General features: G+C 36.8%; 1 protein-coding gene and 1 pseudogene across 1 annotated transcript; both read right to left on the minus strand.

Annotated features, from left to right (window-relative positions):
• Positions 1-2708: 2708 nt before the first annotated feature.
• LOC114320686 (putative amidase At4g34880) lies at positions 2709-4210 on the minus strand (annotated as a pseudogene).
• LOC145788977 (putative amidase At4g34880) lies at positions 4164-26732 on the minus strand. Its single transcript, XM_082907551.1, has 4 exons — positions 26270-26732; positions 23405-23444; positions 4336-4578; positions 4164-4245 (listed from the first exon to the last, which is right to left on the minus strand). Exons 1-4 carry the CDS (start codon positions 26730-26732, stop codon positions 4164-4166), a joined length of 828 nt encoding a protein of 275 aa, XP_082763677.1.

The following is a 26732-nucleotide window of genomic DNA, read 5'->3' on the forward strand; positions in this document are numbered from 1 at the left end:
CCAATTCATACATTTTAAATTGGAAAATGCCTCCAATATTTTTTATAAAAAAGAAGAAAAAGAAAATGCTAGTACATATAATTAGGGGTGTGTGCGGTGTGGGTCGGTGCGGTTTGAAAGAAAAATAGAAATCGTGTGGCGGGAGGCGAATTGATCAAAGTGTCACTAGAATTTGTCATTTTCCTTATCAAAAACCGGCGGTTCGGTTGGCAAATAATGGCGGATTTGTCTTGGCGGTTTGGACGGATTGGCGGTTTATAAAAAATATAATTCAAATTACAAAACTTAAATCAAAGAGTAAAACAAAGACGAGAGATACCGTGATATTAAGCATCTTACGAAGCTTTCTTCTGATGCAGCAAGTGTAGCAACAACATGATAATATCAACGACTATGCCATAAGTTCATTACAAACATCTGTGGAAGCTACAATGATCAAATACAATACATAAAATTAATATCATTCAGGGTTTACAATATATTAAAAATGTTTATTGTTGAAAAGTATTTAGATTGAAAAGTGAGTTGATGCAAGTTTGCAACATAGCCAGGGAAAAAAAAAAGGATTGAAAAGTGAATTGGAATCTAACTTTATTTTGGATTACTGACATCTTGAATTTTCCTTGAGCAGTAATGTAATACTATATTCTAAGGTATAGAACAACAAGCAAACTTAAGTAAAAAAGAATTTTTAGAATCTTATAAAACATGATTTAATAGCGGTGCGGGTCGGTGCGGTTTGGAAGAAAAATAGAAACCGGCGGATTGATAAAAGTGTCACTGAAATTTGCCATTTTTCTTACCAAAAATCGGCGATTCGATTGGCAAATAATAACGAATTTACCTTAACGGTACGGCTCGGTGCGATTTTGACGGTATTATGCACACCCCTACATATAATCTTATTTTTATTTGATTTTCACATTCTTCGAGACAAGTGAATACGTCAATTGTGTTTTTATTGGTGTGAGCTCCATTAGTTTGTGCCTTAGGCCTCGTTTGGAACGTGTTATTTTAATAATTTTTTAACTTTTTATAAAAAGTTATATAAAAAAATAAAATGAGTGATATGATAATTTATAACGATTTTTGAACTAAAATATATAATTGACAAACGAGACCTTGAAGTGAGAAAATGAAATTACGTATAGGATTAGGTTTCTCTCATATTCATATATCAACATGAGAGAATTTGAGAGAGTCATGGAGCCCACAACAGATTTTGATTTGAAGATCTAAGCCATTTATTTTTTAAAACTCATTGAGTAAAATATTAATACAAAAAATCAAGATGATCAGATATCGATAACTATATGTTTTGATCAAATTTATATCACAAAAAATGAATGATTATTATTCAAATTATATTTGTTGTCTATTTTTAAAAACAAATATGATTCAAGCATATAGCTACCGATATTTAATCATCTTATTTTTTACATAAATATTCTACTTAACAAGTCAAAAAAAGTCAACGGTTCGAATCACTTAAATCAGTTCTAAAATGGGCTACCAAGTTGCTTCTTTAGTTACCATATTGAGCATTGCTACTCTAATTCAAAAGTTAGATTCAATTTTTAAATTCAATAATAGGACAATCAATTAAAATATTTAAGGTAACTCATTCTCTCTCATATCTTCTTTAATCATTAACTAATCATCTATCTTACATACCACCAAATTTAAAAGGTGAATTTATATATTATTTTTCTGTTAGGAAATTTTTTTCCTCTAACACAAAATGTAAGAATTCCTACAATCCAAGTAATGTGGTAAAACCTGATAAACAAAGAGAATTCTATCTTTAGGACAAAATTTTCCATGTTCCAAAATTTTCATTTAAAAAAAATCTAAATAAATTTAAAAAAAAAATGGATAAAGAAAAGAATAAAATTTCACTAAACTAACCAACCCATCAATGTTATGGCTTTCCAACATATTCAAAAAAGTTATGGCTTTCCAACATTTTTTTTTTTGATCGACAAAGAAAAATTTCATTAATTAACATAAAATTAAAGGTGCAGAAAGATGAATTGCACTGAGAGAGATTCGTAAAGTACGAAATACCCCTACTACTGCTACTCGCAACCATACAACTAGCCCCTTGGCTTCACGATTTTTTTCAAAACAGAAAAAAGTTAAGAAAGACTTAACAAAAAATAAAATACATGATTCCCCACAAACTCAACCCCAAAACACCTAAACTGCTGCACTCACCCACGCCTATGGTGCTGCACTCCCAAGGCCAACCACCCACCTGCACACAACTTGTTCATCACGCCAAGACCCACGCTGCTACACCTGATTTGCTACACTCCCAAGGCTACACGACGCCTATGCTGCACTCCCAAGGCCACCACCGGAAAACTCCATAGCCAACAGCTCCATGGGCCACACCACCGGAAACTCCATAGCTCCAACAGCTCCATAGCTCCACCGGAAACTCCACAACTTAATCACCACGCCAGCAGCTCCAAGACCCACGCCTATGCTGCTCACTCCCAAGGCCAACCACCCACCTGAACACCGAACAACTCCAACGCCTATGCTGCTGCAAATCACAAAAATAAATAAATAAATAAATAATAATATTTATATTGGAAGTTGCAGATCTATTATTTAATTTAATTCAAACTTAATGTTAATTAGAGACAACAACATAATGACCTGCAGATACAAAATAACAAACGCGGTCTCCACCGACACTAAGTTTTTAAGGTTTAAACGAAGGTGGCTTCCTAACGTTAGAAGCCTGTTCGAACCCATAAGCAATTTCAATGAGATTAGGCTCAGAACCTCTCAATCCTCCGAAACAAATCCCATAAGGTGTTCCACCTTCATCGTAGCCTGCCGGAACAATTATTCCAGGATATCCTCCAATTGCGAGCACTGGAGAACCATCTGACAATGGTGTCACCAATGCATCCAATTTGTATTTTCTCATCAACCTCTCAAACCCATATTTGGATGCTCTTGTTAAATTCAGCAATGCTTTCTTCTCTAATTCTCCTATTCCATTTTTTTTTTTTCAGATTCCAAGAAGTCGTCTTGACCATACTCGCCAATTTTTTCCTGTAGAGCCATGAAATTTGTTCAAAATAAAATTGCTTTAATCTCTATTGAATTTAACCCAACCAGCTTCGATTTGTTTAATAAATGAGCGGATTTGTATTGAGTTCTGTGGATAAATAACACATTTTGATTTGATCATGCTCGCCTGTTTTCCACCTCTACTTCTAATTAAGATCACCAACTACCTATTTTATAAGATCAACAACACCTCTTATATTGTGTTTGGTTAGAGGATTTAACGAAATATTTGGATAAAGAAATGAAAAAAGTATATGAAATATGAATAAAATATACCTACATTTCACTTAATTTCACACATATTTTCCCTTTCCCTTTTCAAATCACCCCTCAAATCTTTTAACCAAACATAGCGTTAATTGTACCACTATAAATCAAGTTGTATTATCACTTTGGGTTAGGCTTGTCTCCATATGAACTATGGGCATATGTGTCCATCACAATCCTACCTTACCTTGATAGTCTAATCAGTTTATCTTATAAATATCTATGGATAAATTATTAATGAAAAAATAAACAAACAATAAATGTCATTTTAAAAATAAATTGTTTATTCTTTTTCAAGACAACTATGATGAAACATGTAATTATAATTATTAAATTAATCTGATTTTATTTATTTATTTATTTATTTTGTAAACAACTTAAAAATAAGGGTTTAGAAAATAAACTGATTGAATCATCAAAATAGGTCTATAATTGGCCCATAGATCTAAATTGAATGATCTAAGAAGACTGGTGAAATGTCCTACCCAATCTCTTTATTATGTAAAATTATGCCAAAGAGAAAATATATACGGAGAGATGTAGCCATAACCATGTGTGTGTAAAGCAGTTGAACAAATCATGACAGTTTTGGAGTGTATACTGTATATATATAATACTGTGAGTGATAATGTAGCATATATTGACCTAATCAATCAACACTTTCATAACACAAAGGACATGATACTTACCAAATTTGAGAATTTGTTGTTGAATGCTATTATATCTGCCAATGATCTCACTGGGGAAATGATTAGCCCTTTGAGATAAGCATTTAGAGACAACTTCAGCTCAGCCGTCATCGCTATCTACTCACCAATGAACATGGAATCTTTGATGGTTTCGTAGTTTGGTATTTTAATATGATCAACCAAAATTGCACCTCCTTGCCTTAAATGTTGCAAAAGATTTCAGAATATAATGTCAGGATTAAAGTTTACATAACAAATATAAAGAGTGATAGTGTAATGTTTACATTACCTTAATGTCTGCAAAGGCTGCTTAAAAAGTTGAGAAATGCCTGAATTTTTAGGGAAACCAAAATAGAGATAATCTGATATCCCTAATCTCTTGCCCCTAAGCCCATCAGGCTTGAAAATTTTCGCATATCCACCATTTGGAATGTATTTTGAAGCTTCCCTTGTTGCTACTGCATCATAGCGATCATAACCCACAATGGCATCCAGGACATAAGCAGGATCTGATACCGTTATACAGATTGGCCTACAATAGTAAGAAATGATCAAGTTTTATGTGGAGATAAAAAGGTTAATCAATGCTGTTAGATTTAGTACAGATATCTAACTCAAAATTAATTGGGGCAGGTTGCATAAGAGACGAAAGAGCTAGATGGGAGTTAAGATCACCCATGTGACAGGGGAGACGAGGGATGAAAGAAATGGACTCTGGTGGAGGCTTCGTCTACTAGACATCATCGAAAACCTAACAATGATACTATGTTCAAATTATTAGCGACATCTAACTTAAAATCAATTGACAATGGATAGAGAGATCTCTTGATTAGATAAAACCAGTGTCGATCTTAGGCATAGGCGAGCAAAGCCATCGCGTAGGGATCTCTTAATCTCATGTTTTAACTAATGCAATAAATTGTGACATACCCAACACTGTCTTGCCTAGGGGTCAGTGGGATGACACCTCCTCGACTAATGAGGCCTACTGTGGGTTTGATCCCAACCGCAGAATTGAAGCTGGAGGTGTTGGAAAATTTGGTTCATTAGGCTTATTTTGGGCCGACTTTGAGCCCAAAATTGAGTGGGTCCCAAACGTCTTTTGCGGTGGGTACGAAGAGGTGAAGTGTTCCTTGCCGTGTAGCAAGTCACACGGTGAAGACGGTTCGTCAAAACCATTTATGAGTGAATAGGAACATGACGTCATTTTTGGGTTCGTGGAATGGACATTTAAAGTTTTTAATGTGGGTTTCCTTGTGAGGCTTGTCCCACATTGAAACTTTAAGAGAGTTTTGTTAAATATATAAGCTATAGCCTACAACACTTGGGTTGGGTCCAAAGGGGCACCCTCAGTTTGTAGAAGGGAGGAGTTATGGACAAAGTGAACCTTAGCCCAAACCACCACACGCGTACCGCCGCCGTCCGAGCCGTGCCGTGCCGTGCCGGGCGCAGGTGTTATTGCGGGAATTTAATTTAAATTTTTGTCCAAACAAACTTTTTCCTGTCTAAATATTCCACAACAGATTGTACAGTTTTTCTAACTGTTTAAAAATCGGACAGATTCTTAACTGTCTAGACAGATTCAAATCTAGATAGTTTTGTTCCAAATCTGTTTGAATTTTGAATGATATCTGTTCATTTCAAAAGTGCACCTGTTCAAGTTAAATTCATACATGTTCGGACAGTAGTGTTTGCCTATAAATACCTTTCAATTCCAGCAGTCTCTGAGATCCGAAAATTAGTCTGCAAAATTCATTTTGCTATCCTATTTGCTCATTTGCATTATATATTCTTCATTCTAGTTTTAGAATAAAATAGAGAGAGTATAGAACACAAGGTTTCGTTCGCCAGACAAATTTGTTTGAAGTGCTTCTATAAGTTTGTGAAGATCATTGTATCCTGGGAGATAAATGTCACTCAACCGTAAGCACCATAGCGGGGCGAATCTGTCTTAAGGATAGAGTGTCACATACTCGACTTGGTCTTTAATTATTTATTCGGTTCAACAAAATAAATTCTGTAAGTTTTATTTTATTTTGTTTCAATTAGTTTCAATTTATTTTATTTACACAGAAGATTGTTCCAACAATCTTAAGACATATTCGAATTATTCTGTTTATAGAATTTTTCGTTTGTTTCCTTTTTTTCGTTTTTCTTTTAAGAAAATTATTTTCTGTAGATTTACAAAATAATATTGTGGTTGGAAAAACAAATAGTGATTATATGCTATTTGACAGATAGTAGTAATATATTGTCTATTTTCTTTGACAACTAGTAGTAATATACTGGTGTCATTAACAATTCAGAATATATTTTTGTGGAATTTTTTCAAAAATTAATTTTGGTTTTTAGAAATTATTTTCTGAGTTTTCGTTAATTAAAATTCTGTTTCAGTATTTTAATTATTGAAGTGTTACAGAAATTTAATTTTCTATGTAGAATTAATTTGGTTAAATAAAATTTTATTTTATTTCCAAATTAATTGAAAAATAAAAGTTACATTCTTGTTTCTTTTATTTTTACAGAATTTAATTATGTGAATTTGGATTAATTTTCTGTGTAGTATAAATTCTAATTATAATTTTGTTTTATAATTTAGAATTAATGGCTACTGAAACAAATGCTCAAACAAGTACTACTATGGCGGCTGCAATGATGCCAACCCCCTCTCCTGTTGTGACAGTACCGGTAAATCACGATGAAAAGCCAGAGAAATTCTCAGGAACTGATTTTAAAATATGGCAACAGAAAATGTTGTTCTATCTTACAACTCTGAACCTAGCTCGTTTCCTTTGTAAGGATGCTCCTCTTTTGAAAAAGGATGAAACCGATCGACAAATGGTTGCTGCGGTTGATGCTTGGAAACATGCCGATTTCTTTTGCCGGAACTACATCTTAAACGGACTTGACAACACATTATACAATATCTACAGTCCTATCAAGACAGTAAAGGAACTTGGGAGTCTTTGGAGAAAAAATACAAAACAGAAGATACCGGCTCAAAGAAATTTGTGGTTGGCAAATTCTTGGATTTTGTAATGGTTGATTCTAAAACTGTGATCAGCCAAGTTCAAGATCTCCAACTCATTCTGCATGACATTCACGCAGAAGGCATGTCTCTCAGTGAATCCTTCCAAGTTACAGCCTTAATTGAGAAATTACCACAAGACTAGAAGGAATTCAAGAACTACCTCAAACACAAGCGCAAAGAAATGTCTTTGGAAGAATTAATTGTACGTTTGAGGATTGAGGAGGACAACCGCAATTCTGAAAAGCGGGCTGGTAAGCATCCTATGGAGTCTAAGGCAAATGTGGTGGAACATACTTCAAAAACCAAGAAACGGAAGTCTTCTGGAGAAAGTTCATCACAATGCTCTAAAGGGAGGGAAAATAAAAAGTATAAGTTTAATGGCAAATGTTACATCTGTGACAAAGAGGAACATCGGGCCAAAGATTGCCGTAGCAAAGGCAAAGGCAAAAGCAAAAGTAAAAGAAGAACAAGTAAGAAGCCTGCTCAAGCCCATATGACCGAAGTGGACAATATTTCCAATGGTGTAGATAATATCAATCTTTCTGCAGTTGTTTCTGAGGCAAATCTTGTCGGAAATTCGAAAGAATGGTGGGTGGACACTTGTGCTACTCGTCATATATGTGCCGGCAAAAAGATGTTCACATCTTATTCTACAGTGGACAATGGTGAACAACTTTTTATGAGCAACTCCCCAACTTCCAAAGTTGATGGACAAGGGAAGATTGTTCTCAAGATGACATCTGAAAAGGAACTCACTCTTAACAATGTGCTGTATATACCGGGCATTCGCAAGAATGGGTTTATGCTAGTATTTAAGAGTGATAAATTTGTACTTACTAAGAATGGGATGTATGTAGAAAAAGGTTACATGTTTGATGGCCTTTTCAAGATGAATGTAATGACCGTTGTATCCTCAGTTATTAATAAAAATACATCTTCTTCTTATTTGCTTGAGTCTTCAAATTTATGGCATGGTAGACTAGGACATGTTAATTATGGATCTTTACGTAGATTAATTAATATGGAATGTTTACCTAAATTTGACATTGATTCAAATCATAAATGTGAAATTTGTGTTGAGGCAAAATTATGTAAAACTCCTTTTCATTCAATTGAAAGAAGTACGGAACCACTTGAATTAATTCATAGTGACATTTGTGATTTTAAATCAATTCAAACCAAAGGTGGAAAAAAATATTTTATCACTTTTATAGATGACTATACTAGATACAGTTATGTTTATTTAATTCGAACTAATGATGAAGCTTTGGAAACTTTCATTCAATATAAGAATGAAATTGAAAATCAACCTGGTAAGAAAATCAAGAAAATTAGAAATGATAGAGGTGGAGAATATGAATCACCTTTTGGTGAGTTTTATAAAGAACATGGAATAATTCATCAAACCACCGATCCTTACTCACCTCAGCCAAATGGAATTGCTAAAAGAAAAATAGGACTTTAAAAGAAATGATGAATGCCATGTTAATAAGTTCTGGATTACCTCAGAACTTGTGGGGAGAAGCAATACTTTCTGCAAATTATATTTTAAATAAAGTACCCCGAAAGAAAGTGAATCAAACACCTTATGAATTGTGACATGGAAGAGTACCATCCTACAAATACTTAAAAGTGTGGGGGTGTTTGGCTAAAGTGGCTATTCCTAGTCCTAAAAAGACTAAGATAGGTCCTAAGACCATTGATTGCATTTTCATTGGTTATGCCAAGAATAGTAGTGCATATCGGTTTTTGATTCATAAATCAGAACATTCCGAAATGCATGTAAATACTATTATTGAATCTCGGAATGCATCTTTCTTTGGACATGTGTTTCCAAATAAGACTGACCAAGAGACTAGTAACAATAAAAGATCTCATGATGCTATTACTAGTCAGGATCAAGAACATGATCAAGAACAAGAGTTAGACCAAAATGAGGAAGAGGAACCTAGGCATAGTAAACGTGCTAGAACCTCAAAATCTTTTGGTCCAGATTTTCTAACATTTTTGTTAAAAAATGAGCTTTTAAATTTTAAAGCGGCTATGTCCAGTCCTGAAGCTCCTTTATTGAAGAAAGCTATCAATAGTGAAGTTGAATCCATCTTGCAAAACCACACTTGGGAATTGGTGTATTTGCCACCAGGTTGTAAACCTCATGGATACAAATGGATTTTCAAAAGAAAAATGAAAGCAGATGGATCAATTGACAAATACAAGGCAAAACTTGTGGTCAAAGGATTTAGACAAAAAGAAGGTCTTGATTACTTTGACACATTCTCACTAGAATAACACCCATTAGAATGCTAATTGTCATTGCATCTCTATACAATCTAGAAATTCATCAAATAGGTGTGAAAACCGCTTTCTTAAATGGTGAGTTAGATAAAGAAATTTACATGGAACAACCAGAAGGGTTTTCTGTTCTAGAAAAAGAAAAGAAAATGTGTAAATTGGTTAAATCATTATATGGTTTAAAACAAGCGCCAAAACAATGGCATGAGAAATTTGACAAGGCAATGATGCCAAATGGATTTAAAATTAATAAGTGTGACAAATGTATTTATATTAAAAACACAGACAAAGGTTATGTCATTGTATGTCTTTATGTAGATGATATGCTTATCATAGGTAGTAATAATGATATGATTAAAACTACCAAGAAAATGTTAAATAAACATTTTGACATGAAGGACCTGGGCATTGCTGATGTAATTCTTGGTATGAAAATTACCAAAACATCAAAAGGTTATGCTTTGTCACAATCTTATTACATTGAGAAAATACTGGACAAATTCAGCAAAGATGATGATCATCTTGCTAGAACACCTGTAGATGTTAATTTGTTTCTATATAAGAATGTACAGGAAAGTATTTCTCAACTGGAGTATGCCCAAATTATTAGAAGCTTAATGTACTTGATGAACTGCACTCGCCCGGATGTAGCTTATGCAGTAAGTAAATTAAGTAGATATACGAGTAACCCATGAGTAAAACACTATAAAGCAATTATAAGGGTTCTTAGATATCTCCGATTTACTCTTAACATTGGGCTTAATTATATCCAGCAGTACTTAAAGGATACTGTGATGCAAATTGGATATCGGATACTAGAGACTCGAAGTCCACCAGTAGGTATGTCTTTACTCTTGGTGAGGCGGCTGTATCTTGGAAATCTTCCAAACAGACTTGTATTGCTAGGTCTACTGTGGAATCAGAATTCATAGCTTTAGACAAAGCTGGGGAAGAAGCATAATGGCTTCGCCACTTTCTTGAAGATATTCCAATGTGGCCAAAACCGGTGCCTGCTATATGCATACATTGTGATAGTCAATTAACAATAGATAGAGCACAGAGTCATATGTATAACGGTAAGTCACGACACATTCGTCGTCAACATAACACCGTGAGACAACTACTCTCTAATAGAATTATTTCCATTGAATATGTGAAGTCTAAAGACAACATAGCGGATCCATTAACCAAAGCGTTAGCAAGAGAGCTAGTTAAGAATTCATCGAGGGGAATGAGACTAAAGCCTATTAAATAAAAGTTACCACAATGGCAACCCAACCTAGTTGACTGGAGATCCCAAGATCTAGGTTCAAAAGGACAACCGAGTTGTGTATGACTCAGAAGGATCAACGGGGAGTCTAACTCCTACCTATTTTTATGATAAAATAGTGATGTCTGCAGCGTTTTAGATTAAGTAATACTTTTAATGATTCTTATATCTACGTATACCTAGTGGTGTATGGCAGGATACTCTTCATAAGAATCACTTATGTGAGTGTGAACTAGGCTGGTTCTATGAGATTTGTAAAAGGCTACAATTCTCTAGACCACTCATGAAAGACCTGGTTGTTCAGGGCCAAAATGAACACAATAGTGAGACCTAAACTGTGTCTGGAGATATACTGTGTGAGTTCTATTGTCTTGGTTTACACAAACGGCTGAACAGTTCAAGACATCATGTTCACTGGTTAACTAGTAAATCTGATGATGTCTCACAAGGGAAGGTTCAAAGCCAAAAGGTACCTATCCTAAGCAGAATATTTCCAATTTCTGTACTCCCTGTAATTAGATCATGTTGTTGCATTTTCTCTCCGTCAAATTCCATTCATGTGGGGGATTGCTGAAAAATTTGGTTCATTAGGCTTATTTTGGGTCGACTTTTAGCCCAAAATTGAGTGGGCCCCAAACATCTTTTGGAGTGGGTCCGAAGAGGTGGAGTGTTCATTGCCCCGTGGCAAGTCACATGGTGAAGACGGTTCGTCAAAACCATTTATGCGTGAATGAGAACATAACGTCGTTTTCGGATTCGTGGAATGGACATTAAAGTTTTTAATGTGGGTTTCCTTGTGAGGCTTGTCCCACATTGAAACTTTAAGAGAGTTTTCTTCAGTATATAAACTCTAGCCTACAACACTTGGATTGGGCACCCCAAGTTTGTAGAACGGAGGAGTTATGGACAAAGTGAACCTTAGCCCAAACCACCGCACACGCACGCGCGCCGCCGCCGCCCGGCCGAGCCGAGCCGAGCCGAGCCGTGCCAGGTGTGGGTGTGGGTTGTGGGTCGGGTCGGTTCTAATATTAAATTTTTGGACAAAATTCATTTGAATTTTTTCAAAAATTATTGTGAGAATTTAATTCAAATTTACATTTAAATTTTTGTCCAAACAAACATTTTCCTGTCTAAATATTCCACAACAGATTTTTCAGTTCAAACAGTTTTTCTAACTGTTTAAAAATCGGACAGATTCTTAACTGTCCAGACAGATTCAAATCTGGACAGTTTTGTTCCAAGTCTGTTTGAATTTTGAATGATATTTGTTCATTTCAAAAGTGCACCTGTTCAAGTTAAATTCATACCTGTTCGGACAGTAGTGTTTGCCTATAAATACCTTTCAATTCCAGTAGTGTTATGCCCATAGAATATGTTAAGTCTAAAGACAACATACCGGATCCACTAACCAAAGGGTTAGCAAGAGAGTTAGTTGAGAATTCATCGAGGGGAATGGGACTAAAGCCTATTAAATAAGAGTTACCACAACGGCAACCCAACCTAGTTGACTGGAGATCCCAAGATCTAGGTTCAAAGGGACAACCGAGTTGTGAATGACTCAGAAGGATCACTGGGGAGTCTAACTCCTACCCATTTCTTTGATGAAATAGTGATGTCTGCAGCGTTTGAGGTTAAGTAAAATTTTAATGATTCTTATATCTAGCTAAACCTAGTGGAGTATGGTAAAATACTCTTCATAAGAATCACCTATGTGAGTGTGAACTGGGCCGGTTCAATAAGATTTGTGAAGGGCTACAAGTCTTTAGAGCACTCATGAAAGACCAAGCTGTTCGGGGCTAAAATGAACACAATAGTGAGAACTAAACTATGTCTGGAGATATACTGTGTGGGTTCTATTGTCTTGGTTTACACAAACGGCTGAACAGTTCAAGACATCATGTTCACTATTTAGCTAGTAAATCCGATAGTGTCTCACAAGGGAAGGTTCAAAGCCAAAAGCTACCTATCATTTGCAAAATATTTCTAATTTCTGTACTCTCTGTAATAGATCATGTTGTTGCATTTTCTCTCCGTCAAATTCCATTCATGTGGGGGATTGTTGGAAAAATGGTGTTTTATATGGCTTATTTTGGACCAATTTTGAGGCCAAAATTAAATGGGCCCCAAACGTCTTTTGGGGTGGGTCCGAAGAGGTGACGTGTTCCTTGCCGTGTGGCAAGTCACACGGTGAAGACGGAACGTCAAAACCAGTTATGAGTGAATGGGAAGTTGACGTTGTTTTCGGGTCTAATATTAGTTTTTTAGATAAAATTCATTTGAATTTTTTCAATAAAAATTATTGTGGGAATTTAATTTAATTCTAAATTCAAATTTTGGATTCCTAAGTGATTTTCTAAAGTTTGTAGTTTTGGAAATTTAATTTAATTCTAAATTTAAATAGTGGTTTCCTAAAGTTTGTCAAATAGATTTATATTTATATCATATTCAAGGTTTTAATAAATCTATTCAACTTTTAGCTTTATTTGATTAAACTATTCTAAATAGTTTAATAATATATATATTCCAACTATTTTGAATATTAGTCCACCTACGGTTTTTCTTCAAATTGTTTGGAAGGTTAATAACCCTTCCTGTGCAACGGCTACTTTTCATATTTGTTTGAAATACATTGCACATGTTCAGCTTGATCTTATATCTGTTCCAGGTGTGATCACACCTGTTCGGCCCTATTTAAATCCAGCACTTTCCAATAGTTTTGAGTCCTAGATAATTTCAGTCTGAAATTTTTCTCTTTGATATCCAGATTTCTTTTAGTGCATTATTCTTCATTTATAATTTTAGGAATAAATATTCAGAAAGTTAGAACACAGGTTTGGTTCGCCGAACAAATTGTTTGGAGTGCTACTACAATTTGTGAAGATCATTGTATCTTGGGAGATAGACAAACAATCTTCTGTGTAAATAAAATAACTTGAAATAAATTCAAATAAAATAAATAATTAACATACCGGATTTATTTATCGAACCGAATTAAAATTAAGACCAAGTCGAGTGTGTGACACTCTGTCCTTAAGACAGATTCGCCCCGCTACGGTGCTTACGGTTGAGTGGCGTCTATCTCCCAGGATACAATAATCTTCACAAATTGTAGTAGCACTCCAAACAATTTGTTCGGCAAACCAAACCTGTGTTCTAACTCTCTGAATATTTATTCCTAAAATTATAAATGAAGAATAATGCACTAAAAGAAATCTGGACAACAAAGAGAAAATTTCAGACTGAAATTCTCTAGGACTCAAAACTATTGGAAAGTGCTGGATTTAACTAGGGCCGAACGGGTGTGATCACACCTGGAACAGATATAAGATCAAGCTGAACAGGTGCAATGTATTTCAAACAAATATGAAAAGTAGCCGTTGCACAGGAAGGGTTATTAACCTTCCAAACAATTTGAAGAAGAACCGTAGGTGGACTAATATTCAAAATAGTTGGAATATATATATTATTAAACTATTTAGAATAGTTTAATCAAATAAAGCCAAAAGTTGAATAGATTTATTAAAACATTGAATAGGATATAAATATAAATCTATTTGACAAACTTTAGGAAACCACTATTTGAATTTAGAATTAAATTAAATTTCCAAAATTACAAACTTTAAGAAACCACTTAGGAACCCAAAATTTGAATTTAGAATTAAATTAAATTCCCACAATAATTTTTATTGAAAAAATTCAAATGAATTTTATCTAAAAAATTAATGTTAGACCCGAAAACGACGTCAACTTCTCATTCACTCATAAATGGTTTTGACGTTCCGCCTTCACCGTGTGACTTGCCACGCGGCAAGAAACACGTCACCTCTTCGGACCCACCCCAAAAGACGTTTGGGGCCCACTTAATTTTGGCCTCAAAATTGGTCCAAAATAAGCCATATAAAACACAATTTTTCCAACAATCCCCCACATGAATGGAATTTGACGGAGAGAAAATGCAACAACATGATCTATTACAGAGAGTACAGAAATTGGAAATATTCTGCAAAGGATAGGTAGCTTTTAGCTTTGAACCTTCCCTTGTGAGACACTATCGGATTTACTAGCTAAACAGTGAACATGATGTCGTGAACTGTTCAGCCGTTTGTGTAAACCAAGACAATAGAACCCGTACAGTATATCTCCAGACATAGTTTAGTTCTCACTATTGTGTTCATTTTGGCCCTGAACAGCCCGGTCTTTCTTGACTGCTCTAAAGACTTGTAGCCCTTCACAAATCTTATAGAACCGGCCCAGTTCACACTTACATAGGTGATTCTTATGAAGAGTATCCTGCCATACTCCACTAGGTTTAGCTAGATATAAGAATCATTAAACTTTTACTTAACCTCAAACGTTGCAGACATCACTATTTCATCAAAGAAATGGGTAGGAGTTAGACTCCCCAGTGATCCTTCTGAGTCATTCACAACTCGGTTGTCCCTTTGAACCTAGATCTTGGGATCTCCAATCAACTAGGTTGGGTGGCCGTTGTGGTAACTCTTATTTAATAGGCTTTAGTCCCATTCCCCTCGATGAATTCTCAACTAACTCTCTTGCTAACCCTTTGGTTAGTGGATCCGCTATGTTGTCTTTAGACTTAACATATTCTATGGGCATAATTCCATTAGAGAGTAGTTGTCTTACGGTATTATGTCGACGACGAATGTGTCGTGACTTACCGTTATACATATGACTCTGTGCTCTACCTATAGTTGATTGACTATCACAATGTATGTATATAGCAGGCACCGATTTTGGCCATATTGGAATATCTTCAAGGAAGTGGCGAAGCCATTCTGCCTCTTCCCCTGCTTTGTCTAAAGCTATGAATTCAGATTCCATAGTAGACCTAGCAATACAAGTCTGTTTGGAAGATTTCCAAGATACAGACGCCCCACCAAGAGTAAAGACATACCCACTGGTGGACTTCGAGTCTCTAGTATCCGATATCCAATTTGCATCACAGTATCCTTCAAGTACTGCTCGATATCTAGTATAATGAAGCCCAATGTTACGAGTAAATCGGAAATATCTTAGAACCCTTATAATTGCTTTCCAGTGTTCTACTCCCGGATTACTCGTATATCTACTTAATTTATTTACTGCATAAGCTATATCTGGGCGAGTGCAGTTCATGAAGTACATTAAGCTTCCAATAATTTGGGCATACTCTAATTGAGAAATACTTTCCTGTACATTCTTAGAAAGATACAAATTAACATCTACAGGTGTTCTAGCAAGATGATCATCATCTTTGCTGAATTTGTCAAGTATTTTCTCAATGTAATGAGATTGTGACAAAGCATATCCTTCTGATGTTTTGGTAATTTTCATACCAAGAATTATATTAGCAATGCCCATGTCTTTCATATCAAAATGTTTATTCAACATTTTCTTGGTAGTTTTAATCATATCATTATTACTACCTATGATGAGCATATCATCTACATAAAAGCATACAATGACATAACCTTTGTCTGTGTTTTTAATATAAACACATTTGTCACATTCATTAATTTTAAATTCATTTGACATCATTGCCTTGTCAAATTTCTCATGCCATTGCTTTGGCACTTGTTTTAAACCATAAAATGATTTAACCAATTTACACACTTTCTTTTCTTTCCCTAGAACAGAAAACCCTTCTGGTTGTTCCATGTAAATTTCTTCATTTAACTCACTATTTAAGAAAGTGGTTTTAACATCCATTTGATGAATTTCTAGAGTGTATAGAGATACACTGGCAATTAGCATTCTAATGAATGTTATTCTAATAACCGGTGAGTATGTGTCAAAGTAATCTAGACCTTCTTTTTGTCTAAAACCTTTGACTACAAGTCTTGCCTTGTATTTGTCTATTGATCCATCCGCTTTCAATTTTCTCTTGAAAATCCACTTGTACCCAAGAAGTTTACAACCTGGTGGCAAATCCACTAATTCCCAAGTGTGATTTTGCAAGATAGATTCAACTTCACTATTGACAGTTTCTTTCCATAAAGGAGCTTCAGGACTGGACATAGCCTCTTTAAAAGTTAAAGGCTCATTTTCTAACAAAAATGTTAGGAAATCTGGACCAAAAGATTTTGAGGTTCTAGTACGTTTACTACGCCTAGGTTCCTCTTCCTCATTTTGATCTAACTCTTGCTCTTGATCATGTTCTTGATCATTACTAGTAATAGCATCAAAAGATCTCTTATTATTACTAGTCTCTTGTCCAGTCTTATTTGGAAATACATGTTCAAAGAATGATGCATTTCGAGACTCAATAATAGTATTTACATGCATTTCGGAATGTTCTGATTTATGAATCAAAAACCGATGTGCACTACTATTCTTGGCATAACCAATGAAAATGCAATCAATGGTCTTAGGACCTATCTTAGTCTTTTTAGGACTAGGAATAGCCACTTTAGCCAAACACCCCCACACTTTAAAGTATTTGTAGGATGGTACTCTTCCATGCTACAATTCATAAGGTGTTTGATTTATTTTCTTTCGGGGTACTTTATTTAAAATATAATTTGCAGAAAGTATTGCTTCTCCCCACAAGTTCTGAGGTAATCCAGAACTAATTAACATGGCATTCATCATTTCTTTAAAGTCCTATTTTTCCTTTCAGCAATTCCATTTTGCTGATGTGAGTAAGGAGCGATGGTTTGATGAATTATTCCATGTTCTTTACAAAATTCACCAAAAGGTGATTCATATTCACCACCTCTATCACTTCTAAGTTTCTTGATTTTCTTACCAAGTTGATTTTCAATTTCATTCTTATATTGAATGAAAGTTTCCAAAGCTCCGTCCTTGGTTCGAATAAAATAAACATAACTATATCTAGTATAGTCATCTATAAAAGTGGTAAAATATTTTTTCCCACCTCTAGTTTGAATTGATTTAAAATCACAAATGTCACTATGAATTAATTCAAGTGGTTCCGTACTTCTTTCAATTGAATGAAAAAGAGTTTTAGATAATTTTGCCTCAACACAAATTTCACATTTATGATTTGAATCAATGTCAAATTTAGGTAAACATTCCATATTAATTAATCTACGCAAAGATCCATAATTAACATGCCCTAGTCTACCATGCCATGAATTTGAAGACCCAAGCAAGTAAGAAGAAGATGTATTATTATTAATAACTGAGCGGTCATTACATTTAACTTGAAAAGGCCATCAGACATGTGACCTTTTCCTACATACATCCCCTTTTTTGTAAGTACAAACTTGTCACTTTCAAAAACTAGCCTAAACCCATTCTTACTCAACAAAGATCCGGAAACTAAATTCTTGCGAATGTCCAGTACATGCAGCACATTGTTGAGAGTGAGTTCCTTTCCAGATGTCATCTTGAGTACAATCTTTCCTTGTCCTTCAACTTTGGAAATTGAGGAGTTGCCCATAGAGAGTTGTTCACCATTGTCCACTATAGAATAAGATGTTGTAGACAAGCCCGCGGGGGACCTCGCTACAGCTCGGACTCGACTTTCGCAGTCACGGTTCTAAGTCTGAACCAAAGAGTCCAAATCCGGCAAATCGTTTTGAGAAAACAGATTTTGAAAGAAGTGCCAAACATGGACTGCTTCGCCAGATACAGAGTCGCCACCTAAATATTTTATTTTGGGAAATTTAGGAAACCCTGACTCGGTGCCAAAAGACCACGTGTCCGTCATCACCAAAGTTGCCTCGGCTCGGGAACTTGGGTACGATTGGGGAAGGTCACTTCGTGAGCACCCCCGCTCGCCCGGTCATAGACCGGCCTCTACTAACCATGATATCAATTTTTGAAAACTTTGTGTGTCCTTAAACCGGTTATTTGCCTAGGTTACTATGTGATGCTCACAGCATATAAGTATAGATCGGGTCGCCCGAATTGGAACAAGACATTTCATGCTTGTTTTTGAAAATGGTTTGCTACCCGTAGGTAGGCTTAAAACATTTGATGATTTATTCCAATTCAGATAACCCAACCTTCACCCACAAGCATTCAGGCAGTTATATCAGATAAGCACATAGCCTCATGGTAAGCATGCTATTTATGGCAGCACTCACACACATGTAAGGATGCTAAAGCGTAAAGCTTACCGAGTACTCCAAGCCAAAATAGAAACTTCATTAGAAATCATGCATGATCCTAATTATACAGAAATGCCTAATGCAACACATACAAAATGCAATTATAGCAGGCTCGGCTATTCTAAGATGGTATATAGAATGTTACAACTATCATGTATTCAACTTTGGAATTGAAAATACAATGCAGTTAGTATGATGCGCCGAGCCCGGTGCATGCAATACGGATGAATGAATGCAAACATGCTGTCATACTGTATGCTAATTTAAACATGCCCTAATCTAACCATCATAAGCGGATAAATAAAAGGGAGAAAGACGTGGGGTTGGAAGACATACATCACACTCACCCACACTTATTACAGTTTTGCCCTCGCTCGGAGGGTCCGAATAAATATACAGTCCAAATGTTACAGTCCCGAATAAAAGAATATTACAGTCCAAAATATTACAAAATTCTAATTAGTTAACAAATTAACTATGAAAGCAAATAAAACTGGCGTGCGAGCCAGGGACTGCCTTGCTTCTGATGGATGATGCATGTCCGGATTGTCTTGCACGGAAATCCACCGGAATGCCCCAATTAGCCTCTGTTTACACCTGTTCTTGAAATGCGTGTCGAGCCCCAAAAGGTTGTTGATTCTGCGTTTTGCTGCAACAGAGAGCAGGAAAGGGGCATAGCAATGTATTTGCACAGATATATGCATGTCTCGAAACTCGTGCCACCAATCACACATACCGAGGCATGATGGCCGAGGAGTCGAAATGCACAACTCAATATAGGATGAATGCACATGAAACTACGGCTAAAACCTAACTCCATCATGGATAATCCGGAGTGTCGGTGACTGGGGAATTGAGACACATTCCGTCACTCGGAGTACGAAATGTACCTCGTTTTCCGTGCCCGGGCTAACTCCTATTCCGGACACGATGCAATATGCATGGTATGCATGAAATGCAACTAAGATGCAATCCTATCATACACAATGCTATGAAAATGAGGTACCTCGAAGTGCGTGCACGCGGGCGCGCAGACCGAGGCAATGGCAAGATATGATGTAACGAAAATGAGATGCCTTGAAATGCGTGCACACGGGCACGCGAACCGAGAAAATGATATGTGTCTCGAAATACGTGCACGCGGGCACGCAAACCGAGGCGATGATATGTGTCTCGAAATACGTGCACGCGGGCACGCAAACTGAGGCGATGATATGTGTCTCGAAATACGTGCACGCAGGCACGCAAACCGAGGCGATGATATGCGTCTCGAAATACGTGCACACGGGCACGCAAACCGAGGCGATGATATGTGTCTCGAAATACGTGCACGCGGGCACGCAAACCGAGGCGATGATATGTGTCTCGAAATACGTGCACGCGGGCACGCAAACCGAGGCGATGATATGATGCAATGTAATGACATGGAAACATGACATGGGCTTATACCAACATGAGTGAGCCTCAGCCACACTCGCATAGGATGCCGTCGGATAAAAATGAGGTGCCTCGAAATGCGTGCACACGGGCACGCAAATCGAGGCAATGGTAAAACGCAATGAAATGACATGGAAATGACAAGTGGACTTATACCAACATGAGTGAGCCTCAGCCACACTCACATGGGATGCCGTCGGATAAAAATGAGGTGTCTCGAAATGCGTGCACACGGGCACGCAAACCGAGGCAATGGTAAAACGCAATGAAATGACATGGAAATGACAAGTGGACTTATACCAACATGAGTGAGCCTCAGCCACACTCACATGGGATGCCGTCGGATAAAAATGAGGTGCCTCGAAATGCGTGCACACGGGCACGCAAACCGAGGCGATGGTAAAATGTGATGAAATGACATGGAAATGACAAGTGGACTTATACCAACATGAGTGAGCCTCAGCCACACTCACATGGGATGCCGTCGGATAAAAATGAGGTGCCTCGAAATGCGTGCACACGGGCACGCAAACCGAGGCAATGGTAAAACGCAATGAAATGACATGGAAATGACAAGTGGACTTATACCAACATGAGTGAGCCTCAGCCACACTCACATGGAATGCCGGCGGATAAAAAAGAAGTGCTTCGAAATGCGTGCACACGGGCACGCAAACCGAGGCGATGGTAAAATGTGATGAAATGACATGGAAATGACAAATGGGCTTATACCAACATGAGTGAGCCTCAGCCACACTCACATGGGATGCCGGCGGATAAAAATGGAGTGCCTCGAAATGCGTGCACACGGGCACGCAAACCGAGGCGATGATAAAATGCAATGAAACATGGCAAAAATGATATGCAAGCATGCCAATGGAATTTCAGCAACAAAATATGGGGGAAAACAGTCCCGAAATGAAGCGAAATGACATGAAATGCAAGGAAATGTCCCGAAATACGAATTTAGGCACCCGAAATGGCCTATAGCTATGCAATGCGTGCACAATATGGACATGAAATGTAAAGACAGAAGCAAGGCAGCCCCAAAATTAGCATTTTACTAGTTTATAGCATGGCCAAACAGTGGACAAAAACAGGGCAAAACAAGCATGCAAAAATGGGGAATAAACATGAGATTAAGAAGTAACTCATAGCTACTGTCCTCGAACAGGTTCGGGCCCTTCTACAATATTGAAGAGGGGCCAAAAATATGCACATTTACAGAACTATAAAATCCTCAAAAACAAACATAGATATGGCTAAGCTTTTATGCAAGAAAACGGGCCAAAAGATGGCCAAAGAGGCAAGTGATATATACAATGCCCAAACTGAAAAATTCCCTTCTACAACATTGAAGAGGGACCAAAAATAAGCATATTTCCAGAACTGTAAAATGGCCAAAACAGTATAAAAACATGCTAGAAATGCAATGCAAAATAAGGCTCAAAAGAGGCTATAACATGAGGTATGCAAAATATTCCACAAATGGCCAAAGACCCTTAATGAAACATGTTAATAAGGTCAAAATAAGACTATCTCTAGGCCTGCAAATCGTCCAAAAATGGAAGCATAATGGGCTGCCAAAGCATGCAAGAAAACGGTATTTAAGGAGGACATTGAAGCAAGTGCAACATGGAGGGCTCAAACAGGGTTGATCCCTTAATGAGATATGAAAATGAGCTCAAAATAATGATCTTTCCAGTTTTGGTCGGAGCTCAAATGTACAAGAAAGAAAGGCTAAGAAATGTTGCAAAAAAGAGCTCAAAAGAGGGAAAGTGGACTTACCCTTGAAGATCAATTCTTTTGTTGCTTCTTGGGCCAACTTTGTTGCCTCTTAGCTTCTGGAATTCCTCTCCTTACTCTTGGAATGGAGTGGTGGTGGTAGAGCTTGGTGTTGTAGTGTAAATGGTGGTGTAGGACTTGAAGCTTTTTAGGAAAATGAGAGAGATGGAGGAGGATTTGTCTCTTGAGGCTTGAAGAACCAATTTTCTAACCTCCTAAAGGGGAGGAGAGGTTCTCTTTATATAGAGAAACCAAAGGGGCAAAGCTTCTCTTGGAAGCTTTGACCAAAAGGGCCAAGCTTCTCTTAGAAGCTTGGAGCAAAAGGGCCAAGCTTCTTGGAGAAGCTAGGCAAAAAGGGTCAAGAGGTTCAAGCTTCTTGGAGAAGTTTTAAAAAAGGGTCAAAAGGTTCAAGCTTCTTGGAGAAGCTAAACAAAAAGGTTCAAAAGGGTCAAGCTTCTTGGAGAAGTTTTAAAAAAGGGTCAAAAGGTTCAAGCTTCTTGGAGAAGCTAAACAAAAAGGTCAAGCTTCTTGGAGAAGCTAAAAGAGGGGTCAAGCTTCTTGGAGAAGCTAAAAGAGGTCAAGCTTCTTGGAGAAGCTAAAAAAAAGGTCCAAAAGGGTCAAGCTCCCTCAAGAAGAGGTCTCGGTTAGGAGAAGTGGCCGATTGATCAAAAATAGTGGCCGGCCATGAACTTTTAGGGTCCTCCCATGTGTGTACATCACAAATATGTGGTTGAAAGTTGGCAACACTAACTCCAATGTGTTCAACATTAGCCCGGAAGTTGGAAAAACGGGCGCCGGGAGGCTCCGGAGGAGAGATAACTGGCTGCTGCAACAATTGCTGGCCTCCCACCCTTCAGTGACCTTCCTCGTGATAAAACAGAGGTACCTGCCAAAAATGAACGAAAACCGTTGCAAAATGAACGTTCCGGGGCCAAAACACGCAGTTCGAAGTCCCGAAAATGGGCTGTTAAGCACCGAAAGTGGCATTCGACCTCGAAGTGGGTTTCTCAGCCCCCAGTGTCCCTCAAAAGGGAGAAAATAAGATGTATGCCAAAAATCAGAGCAATAGGAGATGGTTAAGCGGTCCCGAACCGAGGCACACGGCCTGACGGCTCCGAAAACCGGGAACCGGACTCCGAAATGGGAAAAATGGCCTACGGCCACCAAATGTAGCCTACGGACATTGAGAGATGGTCTACGGGACCTCTCCCTCCCCTCAGGAAAAGAAACAGAGAAAACCGAGTCTGGTTCGCAAACCGAGACAAGGCACAGAAAAGGGTTCGGAAGTCCGGAGGTAGGGCTCACGGCCGCGACTCTGAAACTTCTGAATGAGCACATATACAACATCACCGAGCGCTCCATCGGTGACGTCTGAGTCTTAAGGTCGGTCAAAAATGGGGTGTCTACAGATGTGAACATCTTTTTGTCGGCACAAATATGGCAAGTAGCACCAATGTCCACCCACCATTCTTTAGGATTTTCGACAAAATTTGACTCGGAAACAACTGCAGAAAGATTGATATCATTTATACCATTGGAAATATTGTCCACTTCAGTCATGTGGGCTTGAGCAGGCTTCTTGCTTGTTCTTCTTTTGCTTTTGCCTTTGCTACGATAATCTTTGGCCCGATGTCCCTCTTTGTCACACATGTAACATTTGCCATTAAACTTGTACTTTTTATTATCCCCCCCCCCCCTTTAGAGCCTTGTGATGAACTTTCTCCAGAAGACTTTCGTTTCTTGGTTTTTGAAGCATGTTCCACCATATTTTCCTTAGACTCCATAGGATGCTTACCAGCCCGCTTTTCAGAATTGCGGTTGTCCTCCTCAATTCTCAAACGCACAATTAATTCGTCCATAGTAATTTCTTTGCACTTGTGTTTGAGGTAGTTCTTGAATTCCTTCGAGCCTTTTGGTAATTTTTCAATTAAGGCTGCAACTTGGAAGGATTCACTGAGTGACATGCCTTCTGCGTGAATGTCATGCAGAATGAGTTGGAAATCTTGAGCTTGGCTAATCACAGTTTTTGAATCAACCATTACAAAATCCAAGAATCTGCCAACCACAAATTTCTTTGAGCCGGCATCTTCCGTTTTGTACTTTTTCTCCAACGATTTCCAAAGTTCCTTTGCTGTCTTGATTGGACTATAGACGTTGTATAATGTGTTGTCAAGTCCGTTCAAGATGTAGTTCCGACAAAGAAAATCGGCGTGTTTCCAAGCATCAACCACAGCAACCACTTGCCGGTCGGTTTCATCCTCTTTCAGGATAGGAGCATCTTCACGGAGGAAACGAGCCAGGTTCAGAGTTGTAAGATAGAACAACATTTTTTGTTGCCATCTTTTAAAGTCAGTTCCTGAGAACTTCTCTGGCATCTCTCCATGACTTATTGGTACTGCCATCACAGGAGAGAGGGTTGGTGCAATCGCAGCCACCGCAGTAGTACTTGTTTGGGCATTAGTTTCAGTAGCCATCAATTCTAATATATAAAACAAAATTAGAATTAGAATTTACACTACACAGAAAATTAAACCAAATTCACAGAATTAAATTCTGTAAAAATAAAAGAAACAAGAATGTAACTTTTATTTTCTAATTAATTTGAAAATAAAATAAAATTTTATTTAAACAAATTAATTCCACACAGAAAATTAAATTCTATAAAATAAAAAAAATAAAAAAAAACTATAACTTTTATTTTCCAATTAATTTGGAAATAAAATAAAATTTTATTTAACCAAAATAATGCCACACGGAAAATTAAATTCTGTAAAATAAAAGAAATAAGAATATAACTTTTATTTTTCAATTAATTTGGAAATAAAATAAAATTTTATTTAACCAAATTAATTCCACACAAGAAATTAAATTCTGTAAAATAAAAGAAATAAGAATATAACTTTTATTTTTCAATTAATTTGGAAATAAAATAAAATTTTATTTAACCAAATGAATTTCACACAGAAACTTAAATTTCTTGTAACACTCCAATAATTAAAATACTGAAACAGAATTTTAAGTAATGAAAACTCATAAAATAATTTCTAAAACCCAAAATTAATTTCGAAAAAAATTCCACAAAAATATATTCTGAATTGTTAATGACACCAGTATCGTACTACTAGTTGTCAAAGAAAAGAGACAGTATATTGCTACTATTTGTCAAATAGCATATAATCACTGTTTGCTTTTCCAACCAGAATATCATTTTGTAAATTCACAGAAAATAATTTTCTTAAAAGAAGAAAGAGAAAAGGAAACAAACGAAAAAATTCTGTAAACAGAATAAATTCGAATCTGTCTTAAGATTGTTGGAACAATCTTCTGTGTAAATAAAATAACTTGAAATAAATTCAAACAAAATAAATAAATAACATACCGGATTTATTTATCGAACCGAATTAAAATTAAGACCAAGTCGAGTGTGTGACACTCTGTCCTTAATACAGATTCGCCCCGCTACGGTACTTACGGTTGAGTGGCGTCTATCTCCTAGGATACAATGATCTTCACAAATTGTAGTAGCACTCCAAACAATTTGTTCGGCGAATCAAACCTGTGTTCTAACTCTCTGAATATTTATTTCTAAAATTATAAATGAAGAATAATGCACTAAAAGAAATCTGGACAACAAAGAGAAAAATTTCAGACTGAAATTCTCTAGGCCTCAAAACTATTGGAAAGTGCTGGATTTAAATAGGGCCGAACAGGTGTGATCACACCTGGAACAGATATAAGATCAAACCGAACAGGTGCAATGTATTTCAAACAAATATGAAAAGTAGCCGTTGCATAAGAACGGTTATTAACCTTCCAAACAATTTGAAGAAAAACCATAGGTGGACTAATATTCAAAATAGTTAGAATATATATATTATTAAACTATTTAGAATAGTTTAATCAAATAAAGCCAAAAGTTAAATAGATTTATTAAAACCTTGAATAAGATATAAATATAAATCTATTTGACAAACTTTAGGAAATCACTATTTGAATTTAGAATTAAATTAAATTTCCAAAATTACAAACTTTAGGAAACCACTTAAGAATTCAAAATTTGAATTTAGAATTAAATTAAATTCTCACAATAATTTTTATTGAAAAAAATTCAAATGAATTTTATCTAAAAAATTAATGTTAGACCCGAAAACGACATCAACTTCCTATTCACTCATAAATGGTTTTGACGTTCCGTCTTTACTGTGTGACATGCCACGCGGCAAGAAACACGTCACCCCTTCAGACCCACCCTAAAAGACGTTTGGGTCCCACTTAATTTTGGCCTCAAAATTGATCCAAAATAAGCCATATAAAACACTATTTTTCCAACAGCTAGCCTTTCCCAGTATGATAGCACCAGCTTTCCTAAGCCTCACCACCACCCCTGCATCCCTCGGCACCACCGATCCCAGCTGTGCATATGACCCCACCGTCGTGTTCATCTTATCCTTAGTCGCAATATTATCCTTCACCAGAATTGGAATTCCATGTAACAGAGACCTCGACACGGTTGCGTTGGCCTCTCTCTCTAAATCAGCCTTTCTTGCCAGCTTGATCGCATCAGGGTTGACCTCAATGACTGCTCGAAGGACTGGGTTGAGTCTTTCGATTTCTCTGATGTAGAATAGGACCAGTTTTTTGGAGGTGAGTTTGTTTTGATGGAAAGCAATCTGGATATCGCGCACTGTGGCTTCTCTGATTGGGAATTCACTGCTCACGGTGTCAATGTTGAACCCGAATAAGGCCAGGCCCAGAAACACTAGCAGTGTGTTGTGGAAGTGGCATGTGGCCAT

Source organism: Camellia sinensis, chromosome 2 (assembly GCF_055761805.1).
Source record: "Camellia sinensis isolate YWXY chromosome 2, ASM5576180v1, whole genome shotgun sequence".
Classification (NCBI taxonomy): domain Eukaryota; kingdom Viridiplantae; phylum Streptophyta; class Magnoliopsida; order Ericales; family Theaceae; genus Camellia; species Camellia sinensis.